The sequence below is a fragment of the Hoplias malabaricus genome, chromosome 8 (genome assembly GCF_029633855.1).
Source record: "Hoplias malabaricus isolate fHopMal1 chromosome 8, fHopMal1.hap1, whole genome shotgun sequence".
Lineage (NCBI taxonomy): Eukaryota > Metazoa > Chordata > Actinopteri > Characiformes > Erythrinidae > Hoplias > Hoplias malabaricus.
Window position 1 is genome coordinate 38,872,849 of NC_089807.1, and position 18,440 is coordinate 38,891,288.

At 42.6% G+C, this 18,440-nt stretch overlaps 1 protein-coding gene across 3 annotated transcripts in view; it reads left to right on the forward strand.

The window, feature by feature from the left end:
* The window catches only part of gstcd (glutathione S-transferase, C-terminal domain containing), a 111,919-nt gene that overhangs the window by 16,119 nt on the left and 77,360 nt on the right, over nucleotides 1–18,440 (forward strand). For all 3 annotated transcript variants that reach the window (XR_010804120.1, XM_066680074.1, XM_066680073.1), the window contains exon 5: nucleotides 7,900–7,993. Coding sequence is in view for 2 of the 3 variants with exons in the window: in XM_066680074.1 (XP_066536171.1) it covers nucleotides 7,900–7,993 (94 nt within the window). In the remaining variant the exon portion in view is untranslated. The remainder of the gene's footprint in view (nucleotides 1–7,899; nucleotides 7,994–18,440) is intronic.

Below are 18,440 nucleotides of genomic sequence, written 5' to 3' on the forward strand. Positions count from 1 at the left end.
AAATACCAATGTAATTATCTCACTGTAGTTTTCATGCGCTGAGAAGAGCAGTCGTGTGGAGGACAGCAGAACTGAGTACAGTCAAACAAACATTGACTTTGACCTGGACTGGTGAACCCAGGATTTAAAGACCAGCAAGTTATAGTCAAATAGATGTAAACACATGCCCTGTCTGAATGAGTGCAGTATTGTTATGCGGCGGAGATTATGTTTTTTTTTTGCCATGTGTCGTAAAAGGGTTTTAAAAACACTGAATTTGAATTTAAAATAATGCAGTAACCCTCCACTATGAAACCAATTGGAGTCATTTGGCCGGTGTCCTAACGTTACATTTACCTGCCATTGTATAATTTTTCTGGAGAAAAGCTTTTGATAACTCTATGTGAATGGAGCTTCTATTTTACATGTTATTTGTCAGTTTCATAAATAAAACCATCTGCTGATAATTTAAATCTGAGTACAAAGTTTTCAGTCTGCCTTTTAGGAGGAATAGTCCAAAATAGTGCAGATGTGCAGTCCAAAACTTTGGAAAATCCTTAAAACAAAGTCCTTTAGAGTGGTTTAATGTGAAACAAATGAACAATGTGAATGCTTCGAATAGTTTAGATGGCTACAGATATGATCCTTTATTTCTGAAATGTGATATTGTTGCCGTTTGAGGACAGAATTTTGGATTAAAGCATTAACAACAATCAGCCGTGTCATTAATGCGACCGCATTCAATGATCAGAACCTCACCAGAACCACCAGGGAGCAGGTGTTTGGCTGGCGGATCATTCTCAGCGCTCCAGTGAAACGAATGGTGGTGTTAGCAATGATTATTGTGGTGTGGTAAGGTTAAAGAGTGCTCAAATATTAAAATAACAACTTAAAAATCATTGTGATGTTTCACTGACCTCTATCATGGCTCATCACTGCAGAAACTACACTATGTAATTTTCGGTTGGGGTTAGGAAACCACCACCCCTCCCTCCCTCTCTTTCTTATAATCATCCTACTTGGACTGACCTCACTGACGTTCCCATGGCTGAATGCCATCAGCTCCTCACCGAAGTACCCTCACGTTCATTTAATTATTCCGATTTTCAGCCACATACTGTAACAGTGCTATTTGCATTTGAGATTCCACCGATGCTCAAACGCAGCACACCCCTCCGTACAGGGAAACAGCAGTTGAAAAGTAATTTCTGAAACTTGTATGATGTAACCTGGAGTGTGAGACTGACACACCTGTGTAGAGAGTGTGTTAGAGCACAGAGCATTGCAGTTCAATCTGGAAGCAGTAAAAGGTGCAGGATTTTTAATAAACAGCCCCGGTAGCCGTGCTGCTTTCTCCCTCCCTTGAGCATGTCAGCTCAGCAGTGCTTTTACTGGAACCGTCTTAAACCCAGTCTGTATTTATAAATGAATGATGCGATATTCTTGCAGCCTTTTCAGCTCTGAATCCCACTTTAATCCTCATTTAGAGAGAGAGGCGCTGCTGGTATTTGAGGATGCTTTTCCTCTCCTGTCATATTCCTCTTCCACATCTTGTCTAATGCAGATCTGGCTGAAAAGCTTTCGCCAGATAAATACTCCCTCTGAGCAGTTTCACGCATCTAAAAGATGTTTACAAACACAGATTGATGTTCTCAGTGTGTGACTTTTAAGAGAGATAGGTGTCTACCACCTCAAAGCAGCAGTTCAGTGAAAATCAAGATATCTTTCTTCCTGTTACAGCAAAAGGATCTGATGAGCAAGGATACGTCTGGTTTCTGAGGGTGGGTTTATATTTGGTCTGGAACGAAGCAGAAAATGGTAAATGAATGAAGGACAGTGAATAATAATTAAATCATTCCTTATCCATGTCTTTTATGGCTCCTGACCTTTGAAGAACAAGGTGAAAGGGGCAGGGGAAAAGAATGCAGAGCAACAGTCTGTAATTGAAGAACTATGACATGCTCATGTACGGTCAGTGGAGTTTAGAGGATAGACAATGAGTGTAGAAACAAGGAGATGGGCATACATTTATGGCTGATTGTATGTATACACTCAGAAGGAATCGACTGACAGGAATGAAACTTGATGTGCAGGACTGACATCATGAAGCATGCGAATGATTCAGGTTTCATGCTCGGTTGCGCATGTGACTTGATTGATTGAGCTATATAAGCTCATCCTGTTGTGCATACTTTGCATTCTGACTCTTGCTGTTGTGTTGGTAGCTCCCTGTCTCAGAGAAGAGTTTGAAAACAATTCCAGCAGTTGGAAGAGTTCAGGAGGGGTCAAATTGTAGTGCTCCAGAAGGCAGCATTTCAATGTATTGCGCACCATAAATGTCGTGTGGATATTACCATAGCGTGCTGTTAGTAGCAGTGGATAGAAGATGGCACGCAACAGAAACATGCAGGATCTGGGAGACCTACACAAACCACAGAGAGGGAGAATCGATGGATTGTCAGAGGTGTGCCCCAACATTCAGCGAGCAGTGATGCCCTCCATGAGTCATCCTGTTAGGACTACATCTACACAACGACTGCCCTTAACGTCACGTCAACGTCACCAAAGAATGCGATGATGTCGTGTCGAACTGCGATGAAGTCAGTCAGAATGCCAGCAGGTCGTCTTCAGTGATGAGTCCAAATCACCCTTGGTCTTCATTACAGTCGTGAGATGGATTATGGCAGGACATCATTAGGAACCTATCCAACCGAGATGTTTGGCATATTGCAGCCCAACTCCGTACTGAGAGACACTACTTCTGCTAATGTAGCTCATAGGGATGTCCCAATCCGAACTGTATCTGCTTTATTGAGCTCTTCCGATCCTCTGTTTCCACTAGGTGGCAATATCGCACTCTCTCCTCCTCTTTCTCGAGCCAGTCATGACCAATGTGAATATTCCCTCCAACAGGGAATGATGTTGCGATCTGACTCTGCTGACCGTCTGCTAAACAGGTGTCATCATGTCTCCACTTCCTGTATCCGTCATTTCAAATGAAAAGCCCTTTGCAGGGTTTTCATAAGAGTCTGAAGCGGCAGCAGTAACTCTGCTGGACTTGAGCCGAACTGTGTTTTTTATTTATTTGTTGTGACTTCTCAACTACTCAAGCACTTCCAAGTGGTGTTGGGATTATATCACTTGTTTTGAAATGTTCTTTTTTACTACTGCTGTCACGGCTGGGAACGAGAAGGCAAGGAGGTGGACGTACATGCCAGGAAACACTTTAATAAACAGGACCAAAACAAAACCAACAAGAGCAGGTGCAAAAACACTAACTACATAAAACTTAACTGGAACAGACAGCCGTGAACCGGCGTAGACGTATGTAAACCAAAAGGCACAGAAACACAAGACCAAACAAGGGAGCACTGAAACAAAGGGACTATATATACACAAGGCATGGACAAGAAACACCTGGGAAAGATAACGAGAGGGCAGGACTACAAAGGAGACACATGTGGAGACACTGACGAGAGGGCGGAGCTAAGGCGGGACTAGGGTAGAGACAACAACAACAACAAACAGAGCCTCAGAGCTCAGCTTCAGAGCACATGGTGGGGAAAACAGACACAGGACTGTTTCCGTGTCAAAATAAAAGTATCAGACCGGGACTCTGTCTCTGACACTTCTTTCTGGGTTTCGATGAGTGTGTGTGTTGTTTTTCACTTTGTCTGTGAGTGGTTTGAATCTTTTGGCTGACCAGTAGACAAACAAATACTTCATAACGACATAACAGACATGGTCTTTGGTCATTTATCATCCTAATGTCCTCAGGCTCAAAGGTCTAACATCAGTTCTGTGGTTCTAATGGTGACCCAAGGGCATCAACTTGGGAGCAAAATAGAGAGCATAGGAGGGGTCATTAATAATGGTCGTTGTTAGTCGTGTAACCAACAAACCCATCACAGCTAGAGACCTTAGTCGCATTGTACAGATTCATTTAAAAAAACAAATACTGATTTTAAGAATGATTATGAATCAGAGACGACTTCGTTTGACATACGGAGGCAATGTATTTAATGTATTCTCTGAATGAAGAGGAGCAGCTTGCCTTGTCTTTGTGTCCCATACGGCCTTTCCTTCCTCCAGAACCCGGCTCCTGCCCGGACAAACTGCTGAACACAACACAAAATCCAATAACACTTTATAGCCAGTGTAAACAGACGGGGTAGTAATGAGGAGTGCTGTAGCTCCATTCTTTTCTCTTGTATTAGCCCCCTCTGGAGAAGTCCTTCTATCTGCTGAGTCGCAGGTCCACTTGGATGCCGCAGCAGCACATAAACCCTCACAGCTGCAACTGGAGGAAGTTCATTCCAATGACTGTGTGTGTGTGTGTTTGTGTGGTGTGTGTTTCCATATTGGCTGACACTGACACTTACAGTATATAAATCAGAGATTTCCTGTCACAAATTGATATCCACTGAGAGAGAGAGAGGACATGTTTTAATACATTTGTGAGGACCAGTTGTCTTCACAAGGATAGGAATGTGCCATATTTTGTGGTATTGTGAGGACATTATGGTGGTCTTAACAACTTCTAATGCTTTTTTACAAATGCTGGTACTTTAATACTGTGAAATACTGAAAGAGTGACATGATTTATTTTTGGTTACTGTGGCTGTGGATAAGGTAAAATGAAGGTATGGTGTTAATTAGCTAGGTTCATTGTTCCAATGGGGTCCTCACAAGTATAGCAAAACCAATCTCTCTCTCTCTCACTCAGTGTGTATGTATTTGTCTCTATGTGGGTACCAAACAGCCAGTATGATGCAAACACCTGATACAACTCCTCACCTCATTAGTTGGTAAAGATTAGTGGATTTTACTGCTTTATTTTAAAACCTGTTGTTGCATTCATTTAAAGAATGAGATCCAGCAAATATAGGAAGCCAGGATGCACCAAGGTTGTGCTGTTCAATTGATATCAGTCACGACGTGGTGCAACAAAGAACAAAGGAAGCTTCATGCATATCTTATGCTGCCAGCGAGGACTTGGGGACTTGTACACAGCTCAACGCTCGTCTTTCTCTTTACAGGGTCCAGACATTTACATTAGCACTATAGTAGACTACATAAATCAGTGTAAATACCTCATGAAGATCGTTTTATAGGTCGTGTATATACGTCTGTGTGTTCCCTGCGCACTGTGTGAGTGTCTTCTGGGGTTTTGCAGGGTGTGTGCGTTCGTGTGTATGTGGTTTGGTCTGCAGCTGTTGCTGGTGGCTCTTTGCTGTGAAGGGAATGCCACTGTTCTCCATGTGTCTGAGGCATGTCCACTGCTCCTGGTGAACTTGGCTCCAGACGCTGACACTCAATCCCCCACAGCCTCTAACTCCGGCAGCCTGAGCTAATCAGCCGGCCCTGTCTCAAATCAGCAATGCACCCTCTTATCCTCCTCCATTACAGAGTCCACCGAGAGTCAAGCTCCAGCTGTCTCACACCTCCAGTCGCTGCATGCGGATTGAGGAGTGTTTACGGTGCTCAATATTGGTCTGAACGACTGGAACTGTTTTCTGGAGTTCCAGACATTGCTAGTAGGCTGCATGTGATAGTCTGGGAAAGGCTGGAGTGAGGCTACGCATAATTTCAGCCTGAAACTGTTGTGTCTTGTGGTATCTTATTCATTTCCATAGAAATCTCTGCAGTATGGCAAATACAAACCTTATGCAAATTAGTTTGGCAGTCACACTATGGTTAGCCAATCGAAAGCAAGCTTGATGGGCCTTGTTGAATTCAAGCACATGGGATTGTTTACTTCCTGAGAAAGGCAAATGGACGCTTACGTTTAGGATTTTTTTTTAATCAGAATTGCAATTTGGGAAGAGTACGATTCACAGTTTTGAAGAGCTGCAGTTTTTATCATAGTATACACTGATCAGCCATAACATTAAAACCACTTGGTCAGTACAGGGGGTCCTCGACTTACGACGTTGATCCGTTCCTACGTCGCGTCGTAAACAGATTTTCGGTGTAAGTCGGAACATACGTACACACTGTACATAAATAACATACTGTAAGCACTTATCCTATCCTCACACCTATCCTCCTCGGTCCCGAGCCGCGTAACCGTGTATTCTTCCGCCGCGCCACGCACACCACAGTTCACGTTACGACGTTTACGACGCAAAACCACTTAAGTCGAAACAAGGCTTTATACAGTAAATGGGAGATGTGTCGTAACCACGAAACATCGTAACTCGGGACTGACGTAACACGAGGACCTCCTGTATTTGTTTTTAAACAAAAAAGATTTTATTTTGTGATAATAATGAAAACTTTTTTAAGTTTATTTACGTAATCACGTCATGTATTTACGTATAATATGGCGTATGGTTTTTACGTTAGTCATTTAGACACAGCAGCATGTGTGACGGAAAGGTGTATGGAGGTGGTTTGGTTATAAAACATCAGATGTACAGCAAACAGGAATGCTATGTAAGATTAGCAAGAGGTATCAACAAAAAAAGGGAAAGCACAACGAATCTGTTCCACCACCTCAAGCAGAAGCACCCAGCTGAGTTTGAGGAAAGTCAAAATCCTGCAAGGAGCTCAACAACCAGTGAGGTCTACCCCAAGCAGACAGACTACACTGACTCAGCAGTGCATCTGTTTGGTGTTTGTTTTTTTAATTACTGTGAAGCATTAAGGGTATAATTGCTTATGTTTGCTCTTTATGAATACACTACATTTTCTGCACTGTAGCTTTGTGGTAGATTTATGTTACATTTTTTTAATGATAAATGTACTTTTGTTTAAAAATAACCCAATTTTTACTTCTTTTTTTCTATTGAATGTTTGTAACTTTACAAAGTTACATTTACACTAAAATAAAACGTAGAACTTGTATGTTGTTGTAAGTAAGTTCTCAAAGTTAATAAAATATTGTTCTGTGTTTTGTCGTTTCACCAAGAATATCACTATTGCAAATAACCCTGAAATATCATGATATTATTTTTTGTGGGTGTGGTGTGTTCTCCCTGTGTCTGCGTGGGTTTCCTCCGGGTGCTCCGGTTTCCTCCCACAGTCCAAAAACACACGTTGGTAGGTGGATTGGCGACTCGAAAGTGTCCGTAGGTGTGAGTGTTTGTGTGAGTGTGTGTGTGTTGCCCTGTGAAGGACTGGTGCCCCCTCCAGAGTGTATTCCCGCCTTGCACCCAATGATTTCAGGTATGCTCTGGACCCACCGCGACCCTGAACTGGATAAGGGTTAGAGATAATGAAAGAATGAATGAACTGACTGGTCACTTGGTGCCTAATAAATCCAACGTATCGACAGGTGCCATATAATGAGAGAATCAATGTTGTTCACTTCACTTCTGGTCAGTTGACATCAACAATGTTTACGTTTCAAGTCAAGAAATTGAAAATGAAATAACAGCTTGTGGAAGGTATTACCATTTCTGCCCGTCATTTGCATTATAGTCAATGCTGACATAGCAGTTTTCCTTTAGCCCCCATAACCAGGCTGAGTGTTTGTGTTGAACTGCAGTAATATTGCATTAGCAGTTAAAAAAAAATAATAATAAAAAAATAGCTGGCTTCATATGTCTCTGAGGAAGCATGTTGCTGTGGTTGATGCACTTTGGTCATTCTAATTTGTTCACAAACCTGATTAGAAACAAAACAGTGGGTTACATATTGTGTATTGGGAAATGTTTGAAAGTCATAAAGTTACGTTATTGCCGTGGCCCACCACACAGCTCCATTATGCACTTGGCCGTGTGATTGTAATGGAGACAGACAGCTCTAAGGTGTTTTTGTGAGGGGAAAAATACCCCCACAGGGGGTTCAGCGGGTGGTCAGAGGTAGACGTCTGATCTGTATGCATGTCTTTTGGGTTAAGGAAGAGACCTGAGGGTCTCTGAAGAGTATCAAGGGTGACTTATGTGTGTGTGTTTTTTTTTTTGTGTTCCTCAGGATAATGGCATAGAAGCCTCCTTCACTCCACACCCTTGCCCTTCATGGACCCTCCACTGGGAGAGCCTGCCTGCTGCTGTCAACCCCACTGAAGGTAGACTGTGTGTGTATGTGTGTCTCCTCTTTTGAGCCATGAGCTGTTAATTTTCTCCTTTAATGCTTCTGTGATCAATGCCAAAGCTCTCCCTAAATTAAGAGCAAATTAAGAGATTCCAATTCAAAAATCATCAAAATTTCACTGCGATATTATAATAAAGTAAAAAGGAATGATTTTCTCTCAACAGTTTGTCCTGCATATCGCACTATACCTTTATATCTCTCCCGAAAACACAAGGAAGTACTGGCATTTAAAGGCACCACTTAATGGACCTCCATGAATATTTCACATTATTTTAGTTACTGACATATATAAGTATGAATTAAAATGAAAATAGCAGCTTAATTTGCTTTAAATCTGACAGTTTTATTAAATTGATGGAAAAACCCGAGCTCGCTACGGAAATTCTTGAACGCAACCGTGACGTCACTGGTGGACAACAGCTGAACAACGCCGCGGTAAAACACCGTTATGACTGACTGTTATGACAGTATCTAGCTAAATAACCAACATTATTCATGACAATAGCCTAGCAATAAGCTAAACTCAAATGTAGAGGTACCGTTATTCTTGTAAATGTGATCGAAGTCGAACTTGAATTCATCCGACACTATAAACCTCCGTAATGCAGCTACGTAGCCGAGTATAATCTGAGCCGCCGAGTTTAGCAAGTCAAGCTAACGTTAACTAACACCAACTAAAACAGGCGAAGTGAGTGTCCTTACCCTGTTTACCTCCATGTTACAGAGGCTCTTGAACACCTTTCGTTGGTTTCCTTACATGCCCATATTGTTGGAAAAGCGCCAGTGAAATGAGCTACAGATAACGGAGTGAGCGGAGGGTCCTTTCCAAAGTGCCCGTTTAAAGTTGACAGATTTAGTCCATTTTCTGGATATTTTGGGATCTTTGGGCCATTTGTTCACAGATGTCCCACTGTACATTGAATGATTGCAGCCAAAAACAACACACCTTTTCGTCATTTTGCATTAAATTAAGTGCAACTTCTAGAGTTGTTGTCCACCATCTACGTCACAGGCAAGACGCCTATTAGAGTTTCCCAACACTGTTGGGGGGTTTAATACTTATTGCTTGAATTATTAAGAAATAACATGTTTTCTGACTATCAATAAACACAAGTTAGGAACTCAAACTTCACTGTATTTATTTGTTTGACACTTTCATATCGCTGGTGCTTAGCCTTTAAACTTTATTTTTGTGATTACATTTTTTAATCGCTAGACATCATAAATGTAATTCTTTTGTATTGATTTTACATTTATTCTTTTAATTTAAACAAATATCTTCAGTCTCAAGAAGGGGCAGTGTGATTAATCATGATTAATTACAGCTAACACTGTGATTAAATTAGTTAATTTTTCTAAATCGATTGACCGCACTCTTGCACAAGGTAGGTGTTTCTAATAATGTGGCCAGTGATTGTATTTAAACATTTATCATTACTGCAACACATAGCGGTACAGATATTTGTGTCTTTGTAGGACCCCCTCAGCTAAAGCCCAGTTTTCACTTGGCATCATTAAAATGTGCTGGAGTGCCTGAGCCACAGAGGTGTTTGCATAAAACATCACTCAACATTCCTGTGTGACTTCCTCTGCTCCCATGCTGCTTCTGCTGCAGCGAGAGCACAGTTCTCGCTATCTTTCACTCGACCCTGTAATCCTCCAACACTGGAACATCACACATTCATCAGAATATAGCACATCTTTCAACCCAGGCAACTACAGGTAGATGTTGATTAATGGCGTTTAATTCTCTCAGTAGGTTTCCCTCAGAGTAGGTCTGTGTGAAAGCCCATTTCAGGATCAGTAAGAATAAGAAGCAAGGAGAAACGAACCTCCACATCTGATATTCCGAGTCTGGAGACTGGGAGATGGTAGCAGTGCACGCAGAAAGAAACACTGCCCACTTTCTCTTCTCTTGAACTGGAGATACACAAAGCCATAAACCTGTATCTGCTTTATAGTCTTCACCCAACACAAAGAGAACTAAAGCACTTCATCTGTTCTACAACCCTCAGTTCGCCACACAATCTGTCCACACCCCCACTGTTTGGTCCCCTGCTGGGTTGCTGTAACACTCTCTACTCTTCAGGGACATTTCCTGCTTGATAACATTCAAACACGAACATCAGTGAGGTAGGACAATGACAATGGTGCTCCAGCTCATCCCAGAGGTGTTCATTTGTGTTTATTTGCTCTCTGAGGTTTTCAGTGGAGTTTTAATAATCCAGCCCAAAGTCCCCAATGTGTCTAAAGGTGTTGCGGTGGTGCTTCATCACTCCAGCACAAAGGTTCTTCCCGAAGGTGTTGTTCAGTGTTGCTTCATGAATCCATTAAACCCAAATGTGTTCAATAGTTTCCACCAAAAACCTTCAGATGCCGTAGGCTCCCGTGATCACGGGGCAGCTTCGAAACGAGTGAGACGGAATGATTTGAATGGGTTTTTGCTTTGATCAGAATCGTTTTTACAGCTGTTTGTGATCTCTATATGGTTTTGAGGCAGTTCAGAGACGAACAGTGGCCCCCTTAATGAGGGCCGAAATAGCCCTGCCCCCCGTGACAACGTCCACCGTTTCCCGCCACGTCCTCTAAAGACCTGGCGGTGCAAACACAGCACACAGCTTTTTAGACCAGCTTTGGATTTGATGTTTCAGAATGTCTAAAGCAATATTTGAAATGCTTTTTTTGCTGCATGTGCAGTATTTATGAACCAGTTTTTACAGCCTGAAATGTCATTATTTATTCAGAAAACACTTCTTCATTGCTTTTTTTTTTTTTCAAAACTTTTCCACCTCACTTTTCCACTTCAGCTATTCATTATCCCTTTTTTGTGATATTTGTGTGGATGGAAAACCCACTAATGATGCTTCATCACTACTTCCACACATCCCAGAAGTGTACACAGGAGTTTTGTCACTCATCCCAGAGGTGCTAACTGGAGTGGTGTTCAGTACCTGACCTCACCAATGTTCTCATGGCTGAATGCCATCAGATCCTCACAGTAATCCACCAACACCTAGTTCAAAGCCTTTTTGGAATTGTAGAGACCGCAGCAAGGGACACTCAGTATTGATGCCCTTATATTTAGAAGAAGTGTGGGATCCACAACCCTTCGGCCATGTTGTGTCTCTGTATCCCCTTCTTTGGCATGTTGTCCGGACATGTTTAAATATTTCCAGCTGAGCTTCCAGACCACATTCAACTTAAAGCTCGACTGAAAGTAACTTTCAACAATAAACTGCCATTAGTATTGACAGTTATTATGTGTACTTTTTTTTTCCTTTTTCATTTGTGTTTCCTATGATTGCATTTCCAAATCCAAACATTTCTTCCAGTCTTTGGTCATATTATGCTAAGTCTTTTGTGGTAATTAAAATACAGAAGTATACGTATTTGTTAGAAAATGGCAGCTGAGAACAATACATTGGTCATTGCATTTGTCATGAGTTCCAAGAAGGAAAATTAATAGTAAAAGCATATGCACCTGTTCTGTTCTGTTCTTGGGAATAATATTGAATCTAAAGTGGGAGTTTTGATTCAGACCATTTAATGATGTTAGTGCTAGTGACCATAGCGTATTAATACTTATTTGTACAAGTTATCGTTAATGACCAGAGTTAATCCATGACCAGTAAACTAAAGCATAGTGTATTCTTGTATTACTTTACTGTACCCAGATACAAAGCAGGACCTAAAGCACAGATCTGGTCTACAGTGCGGAGAGCTGCAGAGCTATAGAATGTCTGTTGTGGATGTAGGTTCTTTTTGAAATCTCAGTGCAGCATTTTCTCTCTGCATGTTCTGGGAAGCCATTCTGCTATGCTGAGTGAGTTTGTGGTAAGACGAATGTGTGTATTTCTGTGTGTGTGTGTGTGATTCCTGAGCTCCGAGACGCTGCTGGAGCTCGATGCGCTAGGTTTTCCTCAATTCAGACAGGCAGCAGCTGTTCTGCATCAGCTCTGCACACACACACACACACACACTCACACACACCCCGTCAGATACCAGACACACTGTGGAGTGATAAAACCGCTTCTGTTGTCTGAAAAACATACCATTGTTATGTAGAAAGTCACCCATGAAAGCAGAGCACATTTAGCCTGCTAACTCTTCTCCAGAGGCAGCCAGAAGAAAGTAAACAAGAATGAAAAATAATTGGGGGGGGATAGTGATGTGCTCTGTGTACTTTTAGCATCAATTTACCCCAAGCTTGCTCACTGGAACCGAGTGTCCTCGAAGGAGAATTAATAATCGCGAGGCAAGTGTAGTATTTGGGATCACACCAGTGCACTCACAGTTCTAAAGTGGCTGATTATTCTGTAATCACAGAGTAAACACAACTTGCCACGTGGAATGTCTTCCTCGGTAGGAAAGCAGCCAGATAGGAACAGGGGGATGTGAGATTTGTGTCTCTTAGAAAGTCATTTTTGACATCAACCCTCTGCGGTTAGCTGATATTGAGAACACATCTGAGGTCGCTGCTGGTGGCACGGCACTGTCATTAATGAAGCATAGCGAGCTGTAGTTCAGGTCCAACGCAAGACGAGCTGTGCACACCCGACTCGAATTCTCCTCACTTCTCGTTCAGAGGCAGAATCACAAGGTGAGTTTGAGTTATTTAATGTGGTAGGTGAGTGGAACTGGGGATGGAAGTGAAAGCAAAACCCCGGCGCATCTCTCATTGGTTTATAGTCCTCCAGGCTTGGTGTTAACACTACAGGGTGGGTCATTTATGGGTGCTGACCATGGTGGCCATTTTGAAGTCGGCCATTTTGGATCCAACTTTTGTTTTTCAATGGGAAGAGGGTCATGTGACACATCAAACTTACTGGTAATTTCACAAGAAAAACAATGGTGTGTTTGGTTTTAATGTAACTGTATTCTTTCATGAGTTATTGAAGAGTTGCACATCTTGATGGTATGGTGTGGTATATGGGGTACAAAGATAGTGGAGCCATTCTTCATCAATGGAAACCTCAAGGCCACTGGGTATGTTAAATTGCTACACGACGATGTGTTTTCCTCTTTATGCCAATGAACTAAATTAAATGAACAGTTTCCTGGAAAGTGGACTGGTCGTCGGGGCCAGTTGAATGGCCCCCAAGGTCTCCCGATCTGACCCCCTTAGACTTTTGTCTTTGGGGTCATCTGAAGGCAACTGTCTATGCTGTGAAAATACGAGATGTGCAGCACCTGAAACTACGGATACTGGAAGCCTGTGCTAGCATTTCTCCTGCGGTGTTGCTATCAGTGTGTGAAGAGTGGAAGAAGAGGGTTGCATTGACAATACAACACAATGAGCAGCACTTTGAACACATTTTATAAGTGGTCAGAAACTTGTAAATAACTCATGAAAGAAAAAAGTTATGTTAAAATCAAGCACACCATTGTTTTTCTTGTGAAATTCCCAATAAGTTTGATGTGTCACATGACCCTCTTCCCATTGAAAAGAAACCAAAAGTTGGATCCAAAATGGCCGCCATGGTCACCACCTATCTTGAAAAGTTTTCCCCCTCCCATATACTAATGTGCCACAAACAGGAAGTTAATATCACCAACCATTCCCATTTTATTAAGGTGTATCCATATAAATGGCCCACCTTGTACATTTCACACCTGAGAGCTGGCGTCCAAGAGGAACAAAACAAGCCTCAAAATCAGCCCCGTTATCCTGTAATGTGGACCAGGCCTTAGTTATGATAACAGTCATCACTGTAAGGTCAGTGCAGGTCACCTGCTCAACTGCATGCCTCAGCCTCAGTCATTTCCCACTCCAGTTTCTGAAAATGGCTAATCCCTCTTGATATTGCAGGAAGTTATAATCCGCCTTGCAATCATTTCTCCTCTTACCTAGTTCCAATATCTAATATTCTGTCTGTCACACAGTGGTCACAGACTGTGGTGAAATGAAATGAGAGAATAGGCCTCGAAAACCTCTCAGGATTGCTTCCTGCCACCATTCCTCTTGTCTTGCTCATGAAGCAGATTTCTTTCCTGTTGCTTTTTACTAAAAGGCTATATAATTTACTGAATCAGATTGGCCTTACTCACCGTCTATGCCTCTTGGATTTTACAACCCAGAACTATGTTTAAGTTTGGCTAGATTGAAATACCATTCCATTTGGCCCGACTTTAGTATTTTGTGCACTTTCTCCATATCAGGTATTCTCCAAACATTAGTTTGCTTTAGTGCTTTAATTCTTGGCCATTTTAACGCATGCACTTTAACCCAGAAATATTATGAAGTTTACCCAGTGGAGCTGTATTAATAAACGTAACTTTTGGCCCAGACTTTACACTGATTTTATAAGTAGTTCCTTAGTTAGGGCTCTGGGTAAAATCCAAAGGGAACTTTCCGAGTTTCTCTTGCTAGCACTGCACATGTGCTGCCCCATGCCTAAAGCATGTGGAACATTTCCTGCTGCAAGAATGCCTCTGACACAATATCTTGCGCTTAAAACTACCTGTGAAAGGACCACATACATTTCAGTTTCTCTAGAGTTCATATGTGAAAGAGGTCCTTGTGACATCCCTTGAGAATCAGACAGTTTTTTCAGCAGCTAGAGCACTTCTAAATCACCTTAGTTGGTCCTAGCTTTCTCCAAGATAACACAATCCAAGGCCTGAGTCCACTGGGTGTGTGGTCTTTGTGTAAAACAGAGATCTGCCAGAACTTCAGTACTGTTTCCCAGAGTGCTTATCCTCTCTGTTACCCAGTGTGTTATAAATCTACCTGTGACAAGTTTTTTTTTTTGTCGTCCACCACCTACACATCTCCTCCTTTCTCCTCCAGCTTTTCTCTAGGTCCTGTGTCTGTTCTTGAAAGTCATAGCCAGCCTTTTAAGGTAAGGTAACAGAAGCCTTTTAGATATCCAGCCTGAGTTCTTATCCTCCCTGCTATGTAATCTCTTATTAATAACTTCTCAGGGCATAGTTTTCTCAGCCTATTCCAGATCTTCTACTTTTTCCACAGTCCTCACTTGTGGTCCAGTCTATAATCTTGAAGGTAGGATTCAGCCTAGGCAAGAGCAGAATCTGTCCAGACTTGCAGAACTGAGTCAAGAAGCTTTAACTTGCTGCAAAGCATACAGTCATCACTGTATGCATTTTTCAAAACTTCCATAAACTTACTTTAAGGACGCAACGCTTGCACAGACATTTCGGCAGGAGCAGCGTCTGGTCAGCAGATCTGTCCTCCTACACAAAGAAAAACATGTTGTGCTGCTGTTTTGAGTGTTAGCTTGCGCACTCGTTCCTGAAAGGCTGAAACAGTGGGAGTGAGTCACCGCTCTGGAACCTCGCGCACCCCTGGGGACTGAATCTTATACCATTTATGAGTTGACTTCAATGATGCTACAGCCATTAAGGCTGCCGTCTTCCTGCGGTGCACCATAATACACACATCAACAGCAGAGAAACATCCATCCTTTGAGGCTCAGCCCAACTCTCTCTGTCTCTCTCGCCTCGTTTTTCTCATCTTCTCGACAGCGGCCATGCTGGAGACAGCATCTCCCGGTCTGTTTTGAAAAATAATAAGCTGGAACCGTCTGTGGGCGTGTGGAGGAAGTGAACTCCTCCGTTAAAGATGCCACTGGATGAACATGAGCTTGTGCTGCTTTTGGACTTGGGTCCTTGTGTCTTTAAACACTTGTGTAAAGGGAAGCATATGAATTTCCAGCATGTCCAGCCAGCATGATACTTCAGGTGCTGTAACAGCCACCCACATTTAAAAGAGCACTCTTGTGGAGTCGAATTAAACCCAGCGCTAGATTGAGGCCAGTGTGTGGGATGTTTCCATGGCGCAGGCTGGAAGCCTGTAGCCCTGCTCTGGCCATTATGCAGCTGCTCCCTACTCACTCAGAGCTGATAATTTGAAGTGGGCCTCTGTGCTGTTTATTATTCATAAGATACATTTTTCTTGCTCTGGTCTGTAACTGCATAATTTTCTTTTGGAGTAAATGTGGCATTTGATTGTTTCAGCGGACATGACCTCTCTCTCGTCCTTGCATGCCTGGTAAAGGACTGTTTATCCTTAACTAAACTTGCTTTCAATATACAGTAGTCTGTAGCTGTTTTCACACATGTAGTGTACAGCTGGACAGTTTCTGTGTCAGACTGTGATTTATGCATGAGGCGGCTTAAATACACCTGTTCTCCAGAATGCACATGTTCTTCAGAACATGATCAGTTGGCTCTATTCACTCTTGCTCACTTGGACATAACCTGGACTTTGTACTAGGGGGCTGGCAGAACAAAGTCTTGGTGATGTTTGAGACAACTGTTACGGATATTTGCATTCACACATACAGCCCCTCTATGTAAAGTTTTACCATGCATTTGTGAACAGGGCTTATGAGATTTCTCCAATGTCACATTCTGAATCTCTGTAGTGGTCTGCCGTGAATGTCTGAAGTTTTGTAAAAAAGCAGGGTCTTAGGCGTGGTCTAAGTATGACCCTGCTCTAAACTCCATATCAGTTTCAGTGGTGTTGAATCCTCTTGCTCCCTCCACAGTAGTTTTCAAACTTTGCTTTTCCTTGGCTCTAAGTCTGATATTATAAACTTCCAGACTGTTTACTCTCTCCTTTCTGCATATGTTTCCATATTTTGTGACATTCATTATCGACCATATTCAAGCAGAATACACCCCGATCTATTTTTGGGCTGAAAAACCAGCGGGTGATCAATCTTCCTATTGATTTGTTAAATGTGGCAGATGAGGGGAGTGATAGAATTTCATTTGTCTTGATCAGTGTTTGCATTTCTCCTCATGATGACATTGTGTTTGTAAGAGAGAAAGGAAGCGATGGAGAGAAAGGAAGAGAGCTTTTCTTGAATCACGATCACTGCAGCAGAACTAGCTAGAGCCCCAGGGGTCTCCTGGGAAATGTGATCCACAGCTGCACTGTGAATGTATGTGTGAGAGAGCGAGAAAGAGAGATGTGATGTGATGGCGCCTTGTGTACACATCTGTCCTTTGGTATCTACTGGTCTGTAGTAGGTAGGCTCAGGATGTTTACAGGTTGAGAAAGGTTTAAGGGCAGAAAAGGAGGTTGCTTGGCTGCAGGGGAGCAGTAGCTTCTAATAAATCGCTGAGGATATGAAGGAACTTGGGGGAGGACCCCAGTAACCCCAGACACTCTTAGACTTCCTTGTTACTACAGATTCCCCTGAACTCCCCTGGCTCTGAGCAAAGAAAGAATAGGTACGTGTTGATAAGTCTGATGTCAACAACTCAGCTATTTGGGGAAAAGGTGATGGAAATTATGGAAACTAGATAGTCCCCAAGTCCTGCCAACTCCACCATAGTAGGCAGCCAACTCCACCTCAGTAGTGTGAAATTTCCCGGCTTGCACTTAGTCAACTCAACTACGGCAGTAAAAATGTCCAAGAAACTTTCCCAATCAGACTTTGTTGTGCCGCTGTGAATATCGCTGACTTACAAGTAGTCAAGTGTGATACTGTAGTGAGTAGGTTCTCAGCTTGCAGATGATTGCGAAAGTCCCCAACTCATAGACAGTCAACTAAGCTACTGTGCTGTGAAAGTTCCCAACTTGCAGCAAGTAAGAGCTACTACACCTGTGAGAAACTCCTAGACTAGCAGGAAGTTGTGGTAAAAAAAAGGCTTACATGTTCTGCTACACCAGTGGAACGTTCACAACAAAGGGCCCCTAGAGACTCTTATGCCTCTTTCACAGAAGCCCGGTAATCCAGAAATGTTCTGGAGTTTACCCGGAGAAGCGGCCACCCGCAACATTTGTCTCTGACATTACCTGGACTATATCCTCCTCACGCCCCAGTAAAGTCAGGGTCAGCACATGTAAGAACGGCATGGGAATTGTTCCAGAGTTTCTCCTGCATGCACTGCACAGGTGTTGCCCCATGCCTAAAACACATGTTTCATCTACTGTTATGAGAGCGCACTGAGGCAGGAAGTCTCCCGCTGTGTGCTGCATCTGTGAACGATCATTCCGGGACATCTCCTAACCAGATACTCCAGAGTTACTCTAGAAATTCTCTGGAGTTCATGTGTGAAAGAGGCATTAGACTGCGTTCTTACTGCAGATCCCTGATACTTGGCTTTGAAGTCAACTTGGCTACCTTTGTACTTCTCTTGGGAGGAAATCCCTAACTCATAGCCAAGTCAAATTTACTTCACCTGTGAGAAAGCCTTCAACTAAGGGACAGGCAAGTTTGCTATCATTGTAAGAAGGTCTCAGACTTGTGACAAGTGCCTTATTGCTACAGATCTCCTGATATTTGGCTCTGAAATCGCAGCCGGTCAACATGGCTACCTTGGTGAGAATGTCATAGACTTACAGCAAGTCAACTTTACTACTCTTGTGAGAAAGTTATTAACTTGGTGCCAGTGCTTGGTGAGAGGGTCTCCAACTGGCAGCAAGTTAACTTTACTGCTGCCAACTG